The following is a 21,899-nucleotide window of genomic DNA, read 5'->3' on the forward strand; positions in this document are numbered from 1 at the left end:
CATCAGGATAGTTGTAGCCAATCCTCACACCGACCAGACGAATGAAGCGTCGCTGGAAGGCCTCAAGTCTAGTCCTGGCACCAGCTGTATAAGGAGACCACACAGGACTGGCATACTCCAAGAGTTGTCTTACCAACGAACAATAGAGAGAACGTAGGGCAGAAGGATTATTGATGCCTCTAGAGAATCGAGATATAAAGCCCAACATCTTGTTAGCCTTACTACAAATAATATTCAAATGCTCAGTAATCCCATGTCACTAGAAAAACACACGCCCAAATCTGTTACGTTCAAAAGTCTTGGAATTTCGGAATTGGATATAAAGTAAGAGTACAGAATCGGTGATTTGATTCTATGAAAGGTAACAACAGAGCATTTGCCGGGGTTCACAGACATATTATTGCTTTTGCACCATTCCTCCACTGCAATCAAGCTACTTTGTAGTTTTAAAGAGTCTTGTGGGGAGGAAATGTCCATGAAGAGCTTAAGATCATCCGCAAATAGCAGGGCGTTGACGTCGACCACCTCCATGAGATCGTTAACGAAGACATTGAAGAGGCAGGGGCCCAACAACGAGCCCTGAGGCACTCCTGAAGATGGCGAGAATCTGGTAGATGTGGAGGAAAAAATTTTAACACAAAGATAACGATCCCGGAGATAGCTGGAGATCCAAGACAATAAGGGGTTGGCAACTCCGTAGCCCCTCAACTTTGATGCAAGAATAGAGTGGTCAACCCTATCAAACGCCTTTGCCATGTCAATGTACACGGTATCCATTTGCTTATTCTTGCGAAAGGAACCAAGCACATGCTCTTGGAAGAGTAGAAGATTGGTTACTGTGGATTTACCACGCATAAAACCATGCTGTGCGGGGTGGATTGATCTCGATATGAAGCGACTAAGCCTATCAACCACAAGGCCTTCGAATAGCTTGCCAATCACTGGAAGGATGGTAATTGGCCGGTAGTTCCGTACATTGTTAATGTCCTTGGACTTGTGCAAGGGGATGATAAAGCCATTCTTCAAAGCGCTGGGAAAATGCCCATTTCCAGTGACTCGTTGAAGAGAGATGTAAGAGGATCAACGAGGAGGCTGCGGCAGCGATGAATGACAGAAGGAGGAACGTTGTCAAGCCCCGCGCCCTTAGTGATATCCAGATGCTCAAGCTTGAGCAAGACCTCCTCCCTGGTTAGTTTTAGGCAGCATAAGCAGTCCGAATTGGCGTAACAATGGTTGAGGGAGCAATGCGATTGTGGCGAATAGACAGAACTAAAGTAAGTGGAAAACAATTGGCATATGCTTGAGGAATCCGTGGCCTCCTCTCCATCAAGATGTAGCATGGACGGTATGTCAGGTGACTTCCTTTGAGCCTTGACCAGACCCCAAAACGCCCGAGGATTAGTTGAGATATTCGATTCAACATTAGACAAGTAATGTCTATAGCATTCACGGGACATAGTCCTACAAGTGTCTCTAAGCTTAGAGAAATCATAGTAATGGGCAAGATTGAGGCTTCTTTTGTAGCGTTTGTGAGCTACTTTTTTCTTAACTATGAGTCTTTTTAGCTCTCCAGAAAACCAACTCGGGAAGTGCGATATGCCAAATTTCTTTGTTGGGCTTGCCTTTAGACTGATGTCCTCCAATGACTTCATAAGCCGATTAAACTTGTCATCAACTGAGGATTTATCATATATGAATGTCATATCAGTACTTCGCAGGTCTTCAAAAGCAGAATCCAGATTACACTTCCACAAATTGTGCCCCATGTAGCAATCAGCAGAAAGAGCAGACGTCCGAAATTGTATAGCTAGAGCTAGAGGTGGGTGATGAATATCTGGTGTAGTCAGAAAATCGTTAGCCCTGATGACCTCAACTTCCCGTTCGGAGCAAAAGACTAAGTCGAGAGATACACCCCTGTGGTTACGAACGTGGTTAATCTGGTAAAGGGAGTGAAGAGCTGACATGTCCTTAATGTGTTCACTTGCTTGTCGCAAGAGGCCTGTAGTTTTAGAACTAAGGTCAAAATGAGGCAGGTTAAAATCACCAACAATTAATAATTTCTTCGGCTGGTTTGCAAGCTCGACAGCTTCTCCAGTAGAGTCACAAAAATCATTATAGACATAGAGAGGACTTGATGGGGGAATATAAACACAAGCTACTAGTATGCTGTAATCAGGGCCGACAGTTACAAGGACAAATACACATTCGATGTTAGACCCAGTATATAAACGTCTATTGACAATACCATTACGAACTGCTATCAAAGCGCCGCCGCCAGACTGCTTACGACTAGCAGGCAAGGATATATCACAGCGATGACCCATAAAATCAGTACCACCAATAATTTCAGAGTCCGGTATATCTGGAGAAAGGTTTGTTTCACAGAGTAGAAGAATATCATTAAGAGAAGCCGCTATGTTGTTTTTCAATTCAATGAGTTTAGAACGGAGACCATTAACATTTTGATAATAGAAGTTCAGATGGTGCCTGCCGTTAGGGTTATTCCGTTTTTTGGGACAATCTTGGGAGTGCCGCTAACAAATTTGATGGTCAAGTTGGTTTCACCTGCATCATGTCTTGACTTCAGGGCTGCACGGAGCTGTTCCAGATGTTTTCTCTCCCGGGGTGTGCGGTCATGTGAGATGGAAATACCTTGCAAGTTACTAGGGACATCATTACTGTTGAAATTTTTAAAAATATGGACAGCAGCATCAACAGAAGGCATGCAGATTACAAGCGGGCGAGTCCTATCTTGAAGTTTCTTGCCTAATCTAAAAAGGCGAACTTCTGAGATCCGAGAATTAGAATTTAAGTGACGCAAGAGATCAGTGACAAGACTCACATCGTGCAGTTTCACATCACGTGCAGATGAAGAGGTGGGCGCCTCGGTAAGTCTGTGAATGATAACATTTCTGGAGCGTCGATTGCGGTCATTACACTCTGAAATAAGATCTTCATATAGTTGATCTCCAGCATGTGCATTGTCCTTAATTGATTGAATCTCGGATTCCACTTGAGCTAAACGAGGTTCGAGTTCTTTTATTTTAGAAGACACTATTTGTAGGTCCTGCTTTATCAAGTTGAGCCCATCAGAAAGTTCGTCTTTAGTCGCCAGAGATGACAGCTTAGAAAGGATCTCATCTAATTTAGAATATATGGGATCAATAGTGACTCTTTTGCAGTCTGTCCTATTGCATTCCCATTTAATATTGTTATCAACTCGCATAAACCAGCAGCTACTCAATCCACCGACTGATATGCGAGCAAGATCCAACACTGGAGATGACTGATATACCACACCTGCAGGCAACAAGCAAAATAGATCGCCAAGCTTCATGCAACAATTGGAACGTACAGGCTGCATGCATATGGTGGCAAGCCAGGTTAAAATGAAGCTAACTACAGTTTATCCGTCTATGACTCTACAGAGGTGAAATTGAAAGTGAGCTTTGAGTTCGACTTCGGCATCGCTGTAAAACAGACGTAACTACGGCACTGTTGTTTAAGTGGTTGTCCGCAAGTAGATTCCTGTGTGTTCTGTGTTGTAATCCTATATCATCCAACCTTGGAGATTGGGTAACTATAACATGTAATTTAACCTATAATTTTCCTTTTCCTCATATTTGTTTATTTAATTTCCTTCATTCTATTTTACTGTTCTTTGTTGGTATAACCAATTTAAATTTTAAGTAATATTCCTTTCGGCTGGTCCTGACATGTCGTCAGGTCTGGCCGGCAACGTGATGGACGATGAAACCTCTAAGGCAATAGAGTCTATTTTAACTAATGAAAATTCCACAATAAAACGAAAACATGAAAACGATGACATTTCTGACTTAGAACATAATCAAAAAAGTGAAATAGCTCCCCCTAAACCAAAAAAAACCTTTCACAATCAGATACTATAAACCTGAAAATAAAGGCCCCTTTGAGATTATTGTTCAGGACAAAAATAAAACTAAACTCAATGCTTTTCATATAGGAAAGATTATAAAGCTACACCACACAGACATTGAGTATGTTAAACCATCCGGCCGCAATGTAACAATTTTTTGCAAAAATGCGCAAACAGCAAACAATATTGTCGATTCCCGTCATTTATCCCAATACAATGTTTTTGTACCTTCAATTAGAATACACTCCAATGGTGTAGTGAATATAGACTCACTGATACTAATCAGTGAGGATGAAATAATTAAAGAAACTGAATCAGACTGTACCATTATTGAGGCCAGACGTATTAAGCGTAGAATCAATAGCGAACTTTGTGACACACATTATGTCAAGTTAACTTTTGATTCCGATACTCTCCCTAATTACATTCATTTAAACTATGTCAGGGTTCAAGTAACCCCCTATATAATCCCTGTGAAACAGTGCTACCGCTGCTTTGCATACGGGCACGTGGCAAATTCCCCATGCAAAAACGAGAGAATTTGCAGAGACTGTGGCGATAAATTTCATTCTTCACCATGCCAACTCCCTCTTAAATGTATTCACTGTCTAGGCCCCCACAGCAGCAACTCTAAATACTGCCCTGAATTCATCAGACAAAAACAGATCAAAGAAAGGATGAGCCTAAGAAAAGAAGACTACTTTACATCTAGTCAATTCTACCCGGTCACTTATAAGAATATTAGGGGACCCAAAAGATCTCAAACTTTTGCCGAGGCAACCAAGTCCCTTGACTCTTCAGACACTAATCATTATCCGAATCTTCCACAAATATCTCCAAGTAATAGCCTAATTTCCATCTCTAATAGATACTCATCCCTTAGCACTGTACTAGATACGCCCACCACTTCCGGGTTACCTTCAAACACAGTTTATCGAAAACCTACCTCAAACACAAACCACACCTCAAACAAAACTTTCACTACTAACTATAAACCTAACTCAACCAAACCTATATATGCTAACCCTAAACCTAAACCTAACCTAACAGAAACAAAGACAGTTGACAGAGAACACTTACAGGCTCTTTTGAACACTAAAATTACAGAAATAAGAAATAAGGTTAAAACTTCTAATGTTACAACAAAAAAACAAATAGATGAGCTACTAGCAACATTTATAATTTCAAACACTGACACTAAAAACTCTGCTAATACTACTCCAAAAAAAACTTATTCAAGTACTAATAAAAATAATAGCACTCTCCCCCCTGATAAAGTATGACAACAGAAAAGCTAAACATACTCCAATGGAATTGCAGGTCACTTAAACCCAAGTGGCCTGAGATCACTCAATTTTTGACTAAAAATCAATTTCATATTGGAGCATTTCAAGAAACATGGTTAACTGATAATGAAAAACTATCTGATAGCAATTACAACATAATTAGTGTAAATAGGCTCGATGGACTGTGTACTGCCTTCCTTATACACAAATCTATATCATTTGAAAAAATGTCCGAATACAATGATAATAAAGTTCAACTTCTGGAAATTAAAATAAAACTATATAATAAATGTATCCATATATACAACATCTATTGTGCTGATAGTAAAATTGACCCCACCTTTTGGAGTAACAAACTATTTATAAATGGCAATAAATATTCATTAATATGCGGTGACATGAATGCCCACCACCCCTATTGGTTCTGCTTTAAGGCAAACCCCCGAGGTAAGGACATTTTCCGGGAATACTCTCAATCCCGCTATATTATGATTAATAAAAATGCATTTACCACCATCCCCAATTTGTATAATAGACAATCTACTATTAATTTAACTTTTGCTACCCCAAACCTACATGCTCATATCACAAACTGGAATGTCTTAAATGATCCGATGGGAAGCAATCACTTCCCTATCTCTATGCAAATTGAATTCTATAGTAGGCCTACAAATGAAACACCTGTAAACAACTGTATAAGAAAAAATTTTAAATTGGCTAATTGGGATCTTTATACAAGAACTATACAAAACCAAATACAATTAATTGAAAACTTACCTTCTGAAATACAGTTTAATAAGCTGCTTGAATTAATACATTTTGCCACGGAAAAGGCCATTCCAAATATTAAAGCTCCGATAAATAAGCCAAATTTTTATACAAAACATTGGTGGACGGAGAAATGTTCACAATTTGTTGCACAAAGGAGATTGGCCTTTAAAAATTTTAGAATTAATATGACCCCAACAACATATCATATTTATCAAGTAACTCAATTAAAAACAAAAGATGTAATTAATGCAGCAAAGAAAGTAGGTTGGGAAAACTTGTGCCAAAAAATAGGCAATAAACCCTCATCAAAATATGCTTGGAATATTGTTAAAAAAACTAAAAAATCCACATGATATGAAATCAAAATCTGAAATGATAGATAATTTTGAACTTGGACAAAAATTTATGCAACACATTTTGCCACAATATGTACCACACAAAACTGAAATTCAACCCCCATTATTTTCTGAAAAATCACATATACTTGAAACTAATTTTAACATCAAAGAATTATACAAGGCCCTTAAATCTAAGACAAAAGACACCTCACCTGGAGCAGATGGTATTACCTACTCCCTGATTAAAAAACTACCACCTGAGGCACTAGATATATTACTAAACTTATATAATAATATTTGGAATGGTATAATGGATTTCCCTGACAGCTGGAAAAAATTCAAGGTTGTTGCACTCCTTAAACCTGGTAAAGATAAGGATAATGAAACATCGTATCGACCAATTTCCTTAATACCATGTTTTATTAAAATCATGAACACAATGATCAAAAATAGGCTTGTATGGCTTGTAGACTATTTAAAGATAATCCCTGATGCACAACACGCTTTTAGAAAACACCTCGGATGTGCTGATTATTTGGTGCAATTAATTTCAAATATACAAACTGCTTTTACACACAACGAATCCACTATTTTGGCGGCTTTAGATATTTCCTTTGCGTATGACAATGTACATTTGCCTACTTTATGGACAAAAATGTTCATTAAAGGTATACCTAGGAAATTTATTGTGCACTGTCACAAATGGCTGGTTGATAGGCAGCTGACAATCACCTTCCCCGACTATCAGATTACAAGGACCACTTGTCGAGGGATCCCGCAAGGTAGTGTCCTGAGTCCTTTATTATTTGAGATATATATATCAGACATAAATAAATGTCGGTACTTTGGGATTATACCGACCACACTAGTATGAAGAACACAAAAATAGAAATTTATAGAAACACAAACATGATAGAACGAAAAAAACAACTCTTCAATTACAAAATTACAAACTTACAAGCATTTCCAGGTATTGTGATCGCTGTTATCTTATCTTTCTCGAGAATCCTGATTACGGCAGGCCGCGCGGCATCACGTGATTTGCACGGTACATAATTGCCTTTCCATTACAATTCAATTTATATTTCTGATTAGCCCCTCTAGAATTTGATATTTTTACTGATAGGTACTATCTCGAGGGATGTTTTTCTTTCGTCGACATCAGCGCGGGGCAGCACCGAAGGTGCTGTCAATGCCCGCGCTGATGGCCGGAGGCACTCGCATTTTGGGTGGCGGAATGTGATCAAGAATAAAAACAAGTTTTTAGTGTTTTTTTTTAATAAAGAGTTTAGTTTGGTAAATGATTGTTTTTGTTGAATTTTTGTGTTTGGAGAAATGTAGAGGTAAAACACGGAAGTACAACAAAGCGATGCACCAGCTGAACGGGCGGCGAGACTGCAATCACGTTATCTACTAGACGCTCGACTTTGACCTCTGTCTGAGGATGGGGAGGGGTTTGCGATAAGACAATTCCTGTTTTATATTGACGAAATATTGTTCTACGCTAATCTAGTAATCGGTAGAAACGAAATGTGAAATAACGATTCATGTCTGGGTGTGGTCGGTATAATCCCAAAGTACCTAAATGTCTACCTACTCAGGTAAAATCATTACAGTATGCTGACGATGTCACCTTATATTCATCTGGTAAAAGTTATGACAACGTACAATATAATATGCAATTTGCATTAGACAATATGAATAAAGTATTAGAGGATTTAAATCTAAGCCTAAATCCTAATAAGAGTGTCATAACCATTTTTACTAGAAAAAGGTCAATTACAAACCTCAATACACAATTTTATATTGATGGTCAAACAATAAGAGTTGAAGATAAATTAAAACTCCTAGGTATTACTATAGATAATAAATTAAAATTTAAACCATACTTAGAACAACTTATATTGCAATGTCAGAAGGACTTAAATATTTTAAAAATGGTATCATGTGGCAGAAACGGTGCCAACCCCGATTTTGTGCTGAGTATATACAAAAGTCTAATTAGATCCAAGATTGATTACTGCTCTTTTATTTATGGTCATGCTCCTAACTATATACTTGACAGACTTGAAAAAGTACAAAACCAAGCACTCCGATTAGCGATTGGGGCCTTTAAAACTACCCCTATCATTGGCATGCAATTTGAATGTGCTATACCTACACTATCCCTGAGAAGATTATCTCTTACTGAGCGACTAATTTATAAAATAATAACAGATACAACTCACCCAGCCTATCACAGTGTCATGTATCTATACATGCTAACTAATAATAACCCTTTCTGGAACAAAAAGAAAACTCCTGTATATATACAAGCATTAAGCCTAGTACAAACAATTAACCCCATAGAAAACAACTTAAAATTATTTGCTGTACCCCACGATTTAACCAAACCTATTGAAATTACTGACGTAAATGTAAGCTGCAATACACTAATTAATGGTAGATTGCTTGACAAGAAAGTCAGCAATCAAATATTGCAACAAGAATGGTATAATATGGTAAACATAACCTATAAGGATAATATTATGATCTACACTGACGGATCAAAAATTGACTCGGGCTCTGGCGCAGCCTTCTATATTCCGTGCTATGACGAAAGACATATTTTCAAACTCAACCATATCGTTTCGAGCTATACAGCCGAAATGTATGCAATACTGAAAGCCGTTGAGTATACTAGAAAGATCACAAATAGTGAAATAGTTATCTGCTCTGACTGTAAATCTGTCATCGAAGCAGTTGATCAGGCATTATTGGGGAATAATAACAGTAAGGACCTGACTTTGAACATAATAGCGGAAATGATGAGAAACAACACAAATAATTACACTTTACAATGGATACCTGGCCATAGTGGGATTAAAGAAAACGAAGCCGTAGATAAATTGGCAAAAGAATCAACAGGTCTAACTTTCACCAGCTACGAATTCTATGTATCAAATGCTGATTTCAAATCGCACCAAAACAAAAAGATTGGGACTGAAATGACTGGTATATTAACATCATCCTTAAAGGCAAATTGGTACAAAAATATCAAGCAATGTTTCACAAAGACACCTTGGTTCACAGCCTCTAAAATGTCGAGAGGTGAAATAGTTAATATCTGTAGGATTAGGCTTGGTCACGCTAATGTTAACGCATGTTTTCACAGAATTAAATGTTATTTTACACCATTATGTCTAAATTGCACAATGGGAGTGGATGAAACATTGGAGCATCTAATCTTTCAGTGTCCAAAATATACGCATGAAAGAAATAACTATCTCCAAAAAACAAAAATCATTAGTGAGACATTTTCCAAGAATCTAAACTATGTAATCAGCACAGAAAAGTATGAAATGTATAATGAAATCAACAATTTTTTAAAAGCAATCAAACGAAAACTTTAAATATAAAAACAAAGTCCATCTATACACAGACACAATACATAGATGTCATTCCAATCCTGGGCTCTTCTTTCCTTGGCCTACCTTTTTTCGGGATAGGACATTGCCTGATCGGCCCCTGGCAGAGAAGAGATTCCTACACCTTCCCTTCCTGATACCCATCTACTTACAAAATCCTTAGAATATCCTAGCTTTATTGTAACTAACATAAATACTACAAAACATATTACCACTGTACATTATTGTTGTAACTAACTAACGAATCTAAATGTTTTTTTTTTTCTTCAGATTACCAAACCGAAGACTGATGTAAAATTTTTAAAGTTCTTGTAAGAACTACCTACAAACGACGGACAACCACAAAAGTGAACATCGGGGCCTCATGGATTTTTAATCCAGGCCGCCACAAAAAGGTGGCAAAAGAAAAAGAAAAAAAAAAAAGAAAGTGAGCTTGATTCCCGCTCTGGTTGTTGAAGTGCTCAGATCGTTGACTTGTAATTTTAGGTTAAACCTCTGTGCATACGTCCAGATCAATTACTCTGGTAGTGGTAACTACTTTGTGTATAACTGTTTGTCTAACATCACACTGACCTCTAACTCAAACTAGAAATATTTAATACTTTATATATTTTGTAAATATCTTAACATATAAGCTATTAACTTTGAGCCTGTTCAGGCTGGACCTGTCATGTCGACAGGTTCAGCCTCGCCCATGGAAGCTCATGTCGAGAGCGACATGGAAATACAAAAGGCAGTAAGTACTATTTTGCCCACAGATCATGACTATTCTAACCTAAATCTAAATAACAGGGGAAACAAAAGGGTACAAGAAAATAATGACACAGATTGTTCAGAACAAATTCAATCTAACAATGATTTTAATCCACCACTTAAAAAGCCTCACATACAACGTCTCTATAAACCTGAAAATTCAGGACCTTTTGAGGTAATCATACAGGATAAAAAAAAGAACAAAATAAACCCATTTACAGTAGGAAAAATACTTAAAAAACATCATATGGACATTGACCACATTACACGAGCTGGTAAGAATATATCTGTTATTTGTAAAAACTATATAGCAGCCAATAATTTAGTAAATTCACCACATCTGTTAGAATTTAATGTATTTGTACCCTCAATTAGAGTACACACTCTCGGTGTAGTCTATGCAGAGCCCGAGGTAAGTGAATTAGAAATTTTATCTGAGGCATCGTCAATATACCCAATCATTCAGGCTGAAAGGATCAGACGTAGAGTGAATGGTAATGACCAACTCACTAACACTCATTTTGTTAAAATAACCTTCGAGGCTGAAAAATTACCAGATTTTGTGTACCTTAATTATGTTCGTATGAAGGTAGACCCCTACATGATCAGAGTGAAACAATGTTATCGTTGTTTTTGCCTATGGACACGTAGCGAACTCACCTTGTAATAAACCTAGAATATGTAGGGACTGTGCTGGACCCTTCCACACAGATCCTTGTCAGGCTCCCCGCAAGTGTGTTCACTGCGGGGATTCACATAGCAGTAACTCTAAATATTGCCCAGAGTACATGAGGCAAAAAAATATTAAAGATCGAATGAGTCTCATGAAAGAAGGTTATCATGTGGCAGCACAGTATTTTCCTATTACTTATAAAAAACAAGGTAAATCATCCCGATTACTAGGTCTATCTTATTCACAGGTCGCCCAATTAGACTTCACTGATGATGAAATCTACCCAACACTACCAAGCTCACAGGCATCAACACCTATCAGTCAATTAAATGTAAGTAATAGGTATACACCACTGCTTGCAGTCTCAGAACCAAGTTCATCCCGCCAGCAATCGTTTTCGCCACATTTTAAGGTTAGTGGAACCAGCTATCGTAGGCCCATCAGAAATAGTAGTTTATATAAACCTAAAGAAATAAGTAGGCCTATTGTAGATAAAACCAATCCGCCTAACAAAACCAGTTCAGGATGATAGACTTAGTGTTCAGGATAAGTCCCACCTCACATCACTCCTGAAAATAAAAATTGAGGAAATTAGAAATAAATTGAACTCTACAAACATCACCAATCTGAAACAAGTTGATGAAATCTTACTAAGCTATTTAAAGACTGGTACAACAGTTCAACAGAAAATAAATTCACCAAATATTAAAATAAAATCTACTTCCGGAACATCGCCAGGTAACAAACAGTTAGGCCTATCTCAACAAACGGAATTAGTAAATAAGAATGGTAACAAATAAACTTAACATAGTACAGTGGAATGCAAGGTCTCTTAAGCCTAAATGGCCTGAGGTCATGCATTTATTTACAAAAAAGGAGATCCACATAGGTATTATCCAAGAATCTTGGTTACAAAAAAATGATAACCTATTAGATAATAATTACATTGTACATAACCTTAACAGACCTGATGGATATGGAGGAACCTCCTTCATTATACATAAGTCAATTTCATATAATGTTGTTACAGAATATAACGATAACTATACACAAATGCAAGCAATACAGGTAAAGAATTACAATAGACCTATTATAATTTATAATATTTACTGCACAAATAATAAGATTAGGAATAGTTTTTGGTATGAACTATTTAGCAAAGATGAAGGTTATACTTTGTTATGTGGTGATTTTAATGCCCATCACCCTTACTGGAATTCGAGCAAAGCAAATCACAGAGGTAATATAATTTTCAAGGAGTATAATGAATCAAAATTCATACTATTAAATAATAAAAACCATACAACATTACCAACCCTTTACCACCAAGCATCTACAATAGATCTGGCCTTCGCCACACCCAATCTTCATTCCTTAGTAGACGTATGGGAGGTAGGTAATGATTCGTTAGGCAGCAATCACCTGCCTATATTCATGCAATTTAATATTAATTCCCTATCTAATGACTTCAATGTACATACAAGTTATTTTAATACTAATAATAAATGGAACTTTAAAAAGGCAAATTGGTCTCTATATACAGAGACTGTTGAAAAATTGACTAATGAACTGCCAGACATCCCATTGGAAAAACAATGGGATGAAATGTTTAGTATAATTAAATTAGCAGCAGACAAAGCAATACCAAAGTACAATACAGCAACTAATAGGCCTAAATTTACACCAAAACAATGGTGGAATGAAGCTTGCTCTCAAGCTGTTGCCAGCAGAAGGCTTGCATTTAGTAAATTTAAAAACTGTATGACTGCTCTCAATTATCAAAATTATCAAGCTGCACAAATTAAAGCTAGGGAAGTAATTAGAATAGCTAAAAAACAAGGTTGGGAAAATTTATGCCAAAAAAATTAATGACAAAAATAACTCCTCATTTGCATGGAAAATAATTAAAAAACTTAAAACTAATAATAAGGCAAATACAATTTCTTCAACCATTGAAGACAACGATCTTTGTGACAAATTCATGTGCCATATAGTTCCGGATTCAGTTCCCATGGAAAGCGAGATAATTATTCCCAGGTACACCTTCTATGAAAATGCTTCTCCTATAGAAACTAATTTTAGTATTAAAGAAATAAATGTAGCCATAGATTTTAAGAGGAAAGATACAACACCTGGTTTAGATGGAGTATCTTACAGCATGTTAAGACATTTACCACTCGTTGCTCGATTATATATCCTAAATATATTCAATAATATATGGAATGGAAATATTGAATTACCAAGTAAGTGGAAACAAAGCAGAATTATAGCCATCTTGAAACCGGAAAAAATAAACATTTGGAGACTTCATATAGGCCTATATCGTTAATACCCTGCATACTAAAATTATTTAATAGAATTATTAAAAGTAGACTGGAATGGTTTGTTGAAAACTCTAACATTCTACCAAATACCCAATATGGATTTAGGAAAAGAATAGGATGTAATGATTATTTAATTAATTTTGTTTCAGAAATTCAAACTGCACTGACTTACAATGAAACTACTATTGCTGCCTCTTTAGATTTATCAAATGCTTATGATACAGTACACATAACAGAATTAATAGAAAAGCTGAAGTGTTATAATATTCCATTGAAGTTTATTTCCCATATTAATTCATGGCTAATCAATAGACAATTAATTTTAATTAGCTCTAAGTCAACTATAACTAGGGTCACGAGTAAGGGATTACCGCAAGGTAGTGTTCTAAGTCCCTTGTTGTTCGCACTGTATATAGCACACATTAATGATTATATTCCTAATTATGTAAAATCACTTCAATTTGCAGATGACATTGTGTTATACTCCTCTGGAAAACATATCGAGACAGTCTACACAAACATGCAACACACTCTCAGCACAGTACGATCAAACTTCAGTCAACTCCATCTGGAATTCAATGCAACCAAAAGTAAGGTAATAATATTCACACGGAAAAAAACATTAACACCGATAAACAAATTACAATTAATAATCAAATAATACCTCTAGTAAGTTCTATTAAACTATTAGGTATGATTATAGACAATAAGTTAGATTTCAAAATTCATATTAATAAATTGCTTGTAAAATGCCAAAAAGACATTGATATAATAAAGTCTGTAGTTTGTGGCACTAACGGTGCAACACCGGAGTTTGCTTTAATTATATATAAAAGCTTGATAAGAGCAAAATTAGATTATGGGGCATTTCTTTATGGACATGCATGTAGAAAAGAATTAAAAAAACTAGATTCAATCCAAAACCAAGCCATAAGAATATCATTAGGTGCCTTTAAAACAACACCAATTATTGCTCTACAAGCAGAAGCCGGTATTCAATCCTTAAACAACAGAAGAAAGTTTCTATGTGATAAATTTATTTATAAAATCATAACTCATGAAAATCATCCAGCATACAGAAGTTTAATGTTTCTTAAAATGTTGACAGACTGTATGCCATACTGGAAGAAAAAAATCAGCCACTGTATATACAATCTATATCAAAAATTCATTCCTTAGATTTAAATATATTAAAAAAGGAAAGTTACAAAACCTTTTGGGATTTCAACTATCCAATATTAATGATGACCAACAATATTAAATTTAAGCACAACATAGACAATCCACATACTTCAAAAAAGGTAAGCAATAGCACAATTACCAAACAAACCTTTTTGGAACTAATCAATAGCAACTATGAACAACATTTGCACTTCTACACTGATGGATCAAAATCCACATTGGGGACAGGTGCAGCTTACTATGTCCCAGAGCTGGACATCACAGGTAAGTTTTCATTAGAAAATCAGTTTTCCAGTTACTCAGCTGAACTACTTGCTATTTTAAAAGCAACACAGACCTTTAACTCAATAGAACAACAAGATATAGTAATATTTACTGATTCACAAGCAGCTATACAAGCACTCGATAAAGTCTATAACAGCTATAAAAGAGAAGGCATTCCAGTAAGTATTATCTATGAAGTTATTAAAAGTGGTAAAAATGTAACATTCCAATGGATCCCGGGACACTCAGGTATTTATTGTAATGAATATGTAGATAGCCTAGCCAAAGACTCAATAACAAACGGCAACAAGATAACAAATAATTACATTCCACCAGATGATTTCCAAGCCTACCAACGGAGAAAGTCAGCAGCAGAAAATGAACAGGAGTACCAACTATCACAAAAAGCGCAATGGTATAAGCAAATTCAGACAACGACTATACATAATCGATGGTATAGTATTGCAGACTTCAACAGAAGAGAAATGGTAAATATAATTAGATTAAGGTTTGGACATGCTAAGGTAAACGCTAGATTATATAATATTAAAAAAATATTTCACACCATTGTGTCTAAGCTGCACTCAAGCTCAACGAGAAACACTAGACCATGTAATTTTACAATGCCCAGCCTACGAATATGCAAGAGATCGGTGCTTTAAGGTAATTAAAAATTTAACATCAATATCTAATATTAACTTAACGTATTTAATGAAATTAGAAGACACAAAAGTATATAAAGAAATAAATCACTTTCTCAGGACCATAAATAAATACATTTAATAACAAAACACAATACATATATGTATCCTGGTTTTGGCCTTTATATCCGTGGTCCATATTTCGGATTAGGAATGCCTGAAGGACCCCTGGCGGGAAGACTCCCCAAATCCTGAATATCCATCTATAGAATCCCATAGTAATCCCGCTATTTATTTACAAACACAAACAGTATAGGTACACAAAACATATATGTCCAATACATTAAACCATAAACTCATAAACTTATAATAATAATAACTAATTCTTCCCATTTAAATTACCACAGAGGTTTAACTACACAGTGAACCACGAGGCTGCATGGGATTATACCCGAGCCTTTATTATAAACAGAATAAAAAAAAAAAAAAAAAAAAAAAAAAAAAAAAGTGAGCTTGAGCCAGTTACACTGTTGAGATCCTTTAATTGTAAAATAAGGCACAGTAAGTAAATGAAGTATGCTAGTTGAACTCACTCAAGTCTAAATGCAGAGTAATAGCCGGATCAGAACAATTGAACAACTACAACCAGGTAAAAACACATTCAATAAATAGCGCTAGTAACGTCGGTTCGATTCAAACAGCCATCCAAAAACCACTGACAGTGATGTTTCCGGTGTTGGAGGTTAGGTCATATAGCTCAGAGCTGTAAGGACCCAGACCGCAGCAAGTTTTTACTACAAATGTGGAGAAAATGAACATCTCGTTAAGAACTGCAGCAAAGAACAGAAGTGTTTAAGTGTTTGGACTGCAACGAGGGGAGCGTAGGGTTGGTGATAGAAAATGCAGGGAAGTTCAACATGATCAAAAAATTGTTAAAATCTTGCAGCTGAATACTGGTAAAAGGAAAGAGGCTATGGACCTACTGATGGCAACTGGGACAAACACTAAAACTAAACATCCTTTTAGTTAGTGAGCCAAACATCAATTCCCTAGGACGCCCCGGGTGGAGAAGCAACCACTGACGTGATGCCACCATTTTAGCGCTGTAATGAAACTAAGAAAACCTTTTTACAAACTAAGGCTTTAACCAACAAAATTCAACTAGATAACCTTAAATATTCAATCAGAATGTATAAACAATTACTTATTATCTTCTTTAAAAATAACAGATGATCTAGTTATGTTTACATGGAGTAAATTATATAACATTCTCCCCCACTGAATTTAGGAGGTAGTCATTGAAACGTTCAGGGATCCTTCTTATTCTTGATCCTCTTCGAGGAGAAACTATTTTATTTTCTTGATTGAACTGTTCAGATTCAACTTCAGTGTCTTTTGAAGAATCTTCCTTATTTCCTTGTGATGCATCTTCATGTTCATCCTCCACCTCCTGTTCTTCCGACCAATTGGATAACTCTGTCACCATTAGACTTTTATCACCTCGGGGAGCTAAGTGTTTTAGTGAAACAGTAGATTCTCTTCCATTGGGGTAACGAATTAGTGCGTATTGGGGATTTGCTTCTACTAGTTCAACTTCATCAACTAGTGGTTCGTATTTGCTGCTTCTTACATTTCGCCTAGTTAGTACTGGACCAGGTTGCAGTAACCATGCTGGTAGTGAAGTACCTTTAGTTGATCGGCGTGGATGTATGGACATTCTCTCGTGTGGAGTGCAGTTTGTTGCTGTGCATAGTAAAGAGCGTATCGAATGTAGAGACTCTGGAAGTACAGACTCCCAGTATCGTAGGTCCAGTCCTTTGGATTTTAGTGACAGTGTAACGGTCTTCCATATAATTGAATTATACCTCTCAATTTGTCCATTTCCTGCAGGATTGTATGGACTGGTTGAACTTGTAGCAATCCCCTTTTGATGAAGATATGCCCTTATTTCATCAGACAAAAATGATTTGCCTCTATCAGAATGGATGTAATTTGGTATCCCATAAACAGAGAACAAGTTTTCCAAACATTCTATCACAGTACTCGAAGTCATCTCTTTGCAGGGGTAAGAGAATGGGAAGCGAGAGTACTCGTCAACAATATTTAACATATAACGATTTCTACTTGACGATGGTAGTGGTCCTTTAAAATCAATATTGAGTTTTTCAAAAGGTGAAGTGGCCTTTATCAATGTGTTGGTTTGTTTGTGGAATCTAGGTTTGACCTCTGAACAAATAGGACAAGATAAAGTCATTGATTTAATCTCATTCAAAGAATATGGCAAATTCTTGCTGCGTACCCAGAGATAGAAACGCGTTATTCCTGGATGACAAAGAGCATGGTGCATTTCAAAAAGTTTGTTGTCAGTCGTAGAGGCATTACAGATCCGAGAGAGTGCGTCTGCAGAAACGTTTTCTTTACCAGGTCGATATTGAATGTCGTACGAGAAAGGAGAAAGCTCTAGTCGCCAGCGCATGATTTTGTCGTTTTTAATTCTGCTAGAATGTTTTTGGTCAAAAATAAATGACAAAGCTTTTTGATCAGTTAAGAGAATAAATTGTCTTCCTAACAAAAAATGTCTCCATTTTTTGTTAATAGATTCTACGATGGCCTGTGCTTCTCTTTCTACTGTTGAGTGTTGTTTTTCACTTCCAGACAAAGTCCTAGAAAAGAAGGCAACAGGACGTCCATTTTGGCTCAGTGTAGCAGCTATTGCAACTCCTGAAGCATCAGTTTCGACTATCAATTGATTTTCCGGTTCAACAGTCACAAGAAAAGATCTTTCTATATCCTTCTTAATGTTTTGAAAATCACTAGCGGCAATGGAGGTTGGTTCAATAGGAAAATTCTTACAGCTTACTAAACTTCTAATCTTGTCAGAAAACCTTGGTATCCATTTGGAGTAGTATGATAACAATCCAAGTGTTCGTTTAAGAGAAGCAGCATCATGAGGCAGAGGCATGTCCAAAAGTGGTTGTAATCTCTCTGGGTCGGGACGTATAGTTCTATTTCTGATTTGATAACCAAGGATAGATATAGTATCTTGAGCAAATTTACATTTCTTCAGGTTCAATGTTAGATTGTATTTCTTAGCCACAGCCATAAACTTTTCTAAATTTTTATCATGATCTTGTTTACCCATTCCTCCTATTGTAACATCATCAATATATGCGAAAGTACCTTCGAGTCCTTCTTCTGAAATAATCTTATTTATAGTCCTTTGGAAAGCGGACACGCCGTTGGTTACTCCAAAAGGAATGCGTTTGAACTGATACAACTGCCCATTAGCTTCAAAAGCGGTAAGTTGTTTTTTCATGCTCTGGAATTGGTATCTGATGATAAGCACTAGACAAATCCAATGAACTGAAAGTATAAAATTTAGCAATTTTTATCACAAGTGATTCGATATCTGGCAAAGGATAAGCATCCAATAATGTAAATTTATTTACTGTCTGAGAATAGTCTATTACAAGTCGTTTCTTGTGGTTTTCATTTTTGGTAATGAGCACTTGAGCTCGCCATGGAGAAACACTTTCCTCGATAACACCATCTTTCAGAAGAGACTGTATTTCACATTGTATACATTTTTCATCTTCCCCAAAAAATCGCCTTGTCTTAGTCACAACAGGTCGACAATCTTTAGTCATGTGCTGAAATAATGATGGTGGTTCCACATTAGCACAGGCAACGTTACAAACGGAGAAAGATGATCTTGGTCCCCCAAAGTCTACAGTAACATTTGTATGTAGTTTCATGATATCATGTCCTATCAGTACATCAGTACATAACCTTTCAATTACAAGCATTTTGATTTGTTTGTAAGCATTGTCTTGTACATACAGATCTACCCTAACATACCCTTTAATTGGTGAAACGAGTGACGTAGATGCCATCGACACCTGTTTGACTTCTGGAAATGTTTTAAGGTTGTTAGCCTTTACAAAACTACTATCAATAAAACTATCAGAACTTCCAGTATCAACTAAAAACTTAGCAGAAATTCCGTTTACATTTCCGGATACAATTGCTTTAGATAATACTTTGGGTGTTACTGCTGAAGTAATTACGGGACATGTTGTTAAAGAGGCTGAATTTATCTTACCTTTTTTAAGATTCTTAGATAAACAAACTCTGAGAAAATGACCAGTTTTCGAGCAACCTTTACAAATAGCATCTTTTGCAGGGCAGTCATCTCTTGAAATATGTCTTGCTCTTCCACAAAAATAACATTTCTGTCGGAGTCCGTGTGCTGATACAGCAGCAGCAGTAGAATTGTCTTCCTGAGTTTTTAGTTTGTCTGAAGGAATCTTTAAATTACTACTCGTATCAACGTTGTGACAATATGATTGAGGTACACCGGAAGTCATGGAATAAGCGTCCGCATGTTTCTGAGCTGACTCTAAGGAACGAGCTATTTCTTCAACTTTTTCCAAGGTTAAAACGTTGTGTTCCAGAATACGTTGTCTGATTTGAGAAGAATTTAAACCACTAATAAAGGCATCTCTGATATACTCATCACTATAGGTTTTAGCATCGACATTTACGAAATCACAATTCTTACTAAGAGATTTAAGCGTTTGTAAATAGTGATTTATTGATTCTCCTTCTTGTTGTTTATGATTAGCAAGCAAGTGTCTAGCAAAAAGTACATTTTTCTTAGGTATGAATAATGTTTCTAAAGTTTGTATGGCATTGTTGTAATCTTTACACTCACTGATAATTTCATAGTTTTCATAGGTTAGAAAGTTCACTAGTACTCCAAGTTTCTTATCTTCTTTAACTTCAGCATTTTCTATGAATGTATTGAACGTTTGAAACCAATGTTTCCATTGTTTAGAAGCATTTGTTGTTTCAGGGCTGCATGCAAATTTCTCAGGTTTCAGTAGTTTTTCCATTACAGAGTACTGAAGATAGTATAGCAAAATTGTTGATTAAATTGTAATGAAACTAAGAAAACCTTTTTACAAACTAAGGCTTTAATCAACAAAATTCAACTAGATAACCTTAAATATTCAATCAGAATGTATAAACAATTACTTAAGATCTTCTTTAAAAATAACAGATGAACTAGTTATGTTTACATGGAGTAAATTATATAACAAACGCTATGGCAGCGGAATGGAATTCACCAATAATGGATGTCAGAGGGCGAGTGCTGTGTGAATGGGCTGCAGAGCAAGATCTCTATTGCCTAACAGAGGAAGAGAACCTACTTTTGAGAGAGGTATCTATGGTTCCATAATTGATGTAACATTTGCAGCATATGGAGAGGCAGGTAGAGTAGAAGATTGGCGAGTTAAAGAAGCAAAGACAGTGACCACCGGTGTATCAAAGTAGAGATTTCGGATGAGAGGCCTAGGTCAGAAGGAGGGGGCTTAAGTGGCTAGCGTATGGCTTCAGAGAGAGTGTGTACTCTTCAGGATTCACTGTATCGGCACCTGAATGGTAAAAGCCTTACTCCTGAAGAATTTGTTGAGGAAGTTACTAAGGTTTGCGAGGAGACACTAATGGCAAGACGGCGGAACCGGAAGAGTGACTGATGTATTGGTGGACTGATGTAATTGCATGACAGAATTAGATGCTTAAGCGCTAGAAGAGCTCTGCAAAGAAAAATAAGGACTAGAGGGCTGGACTGCATTCTTCAGAGGAATGCTTTAAGAAAACTAGGTGCCTTGAAAAGCGAGATAAGGCGTAGGAAGGCTGAATGCTGGCAATGCAATTTTTGATAAGCTAGCACCTGTAAACATTCTTCTCTTAACAGAACATGAGCTCAAGGCGGCAAGTACACGGCTTAGATCCCAGAAGAGCCCAATCGCATCCCACCAGAGGTGGTTCAACTTGCAGTGCAGATTCAACCAAGGGAGGTGCTGTGGATGAGAATCAGGCTCTCAGAAGAGGTAGCTTCCCACCCATCTGGAAGAAGGCAAAATTAGTACTCCTGAAGAAGGAAGGAAAGCGAGATGGTTTGCCCTCTTTATACAGATCATACCATCCTTGATAAACAATATTGGGATATAAATTGACATGTATTTTTATAGATGATATGTTTACTGTGTACACAACTACACAAATTTTAAGGCATGAAATTAGTAATTGTTTAGTTCTTTACCACCGCTGAGCAGTTGATGTCCATGCCATATATTGCGTATAAACGTGGCAAACGCTCAGCAATCAACAAATATAGACATAGAAAATATTAACTTCAAGTGAATATTACAAAGCACGATATTTTGTTACTTTCGTTATCTAACTGTTTTGTTTTCTTACACAAAATGTAACAGAATTTCGTTATAGCGATCGGTAAATAACTATCGTAATGGTTAATGAACGTACACGAATATAGGAGTAAATCGATTAAATAAATA

At 36.4% G+C, this 21,899-nt stretch overlaps 2 protein-coding genes across 2 annotated transcripts; one reads left to right on the plus strand and one right to left on the minus strand.

The window, feature by feature from the left end:
• Positions 1-1,022: 1,022 nt before the first annotated feature.
• On the minus strand, positions 1,023-2,324 carry LOC124371530. The gene has a single exon (XM_046829882.1). It carries the CDS (start codon positions 2,322-2,324, stop codon positions 1,023-1,025), a length of 1,302 nt encoding a protein of 433 aa, XP_046685838.1.
• Positions 2,325-5,907: 3,583 nt separating this feature from the next.
• LOC124371531 lies at positions 5,908-21,497 on the plus strand (the record flags this gene model as incomplete). The annotated part of the gene is made up of 4 exons (XM_046829884.1): positions 5,908-7,124; positions 7,876-9,226; positions 10,356-10,433; positions 21,296-21,497. Coding segments are annotated over exons 1-4 (2,491 nt in total), but the record flags the coding sequence as incomplete, so codon positions are not given.
• Positions 21,498-21,899: the final 402 nt, after the last annotated feature.

The sequence above is a fragment of the Homalodisca vitripennis genome, unplaced genomic scaffold (genome assembly GCF_021130785.1).
Source record: "Homalodisca vitripennis isolate AUS2020 unplaced genomic scaffold, UT_GWSS_2.1 ScUCBcl_1555;HRSCAF=5328, whole genome shotgun sequence".
Classification (NCBI taxonomy): Eukaryota; Metazoa; Arthropoda; class Insecta; order Hemiptera; family Cicadellidae; genus Homalodisca; species Homalodisca vitripennis.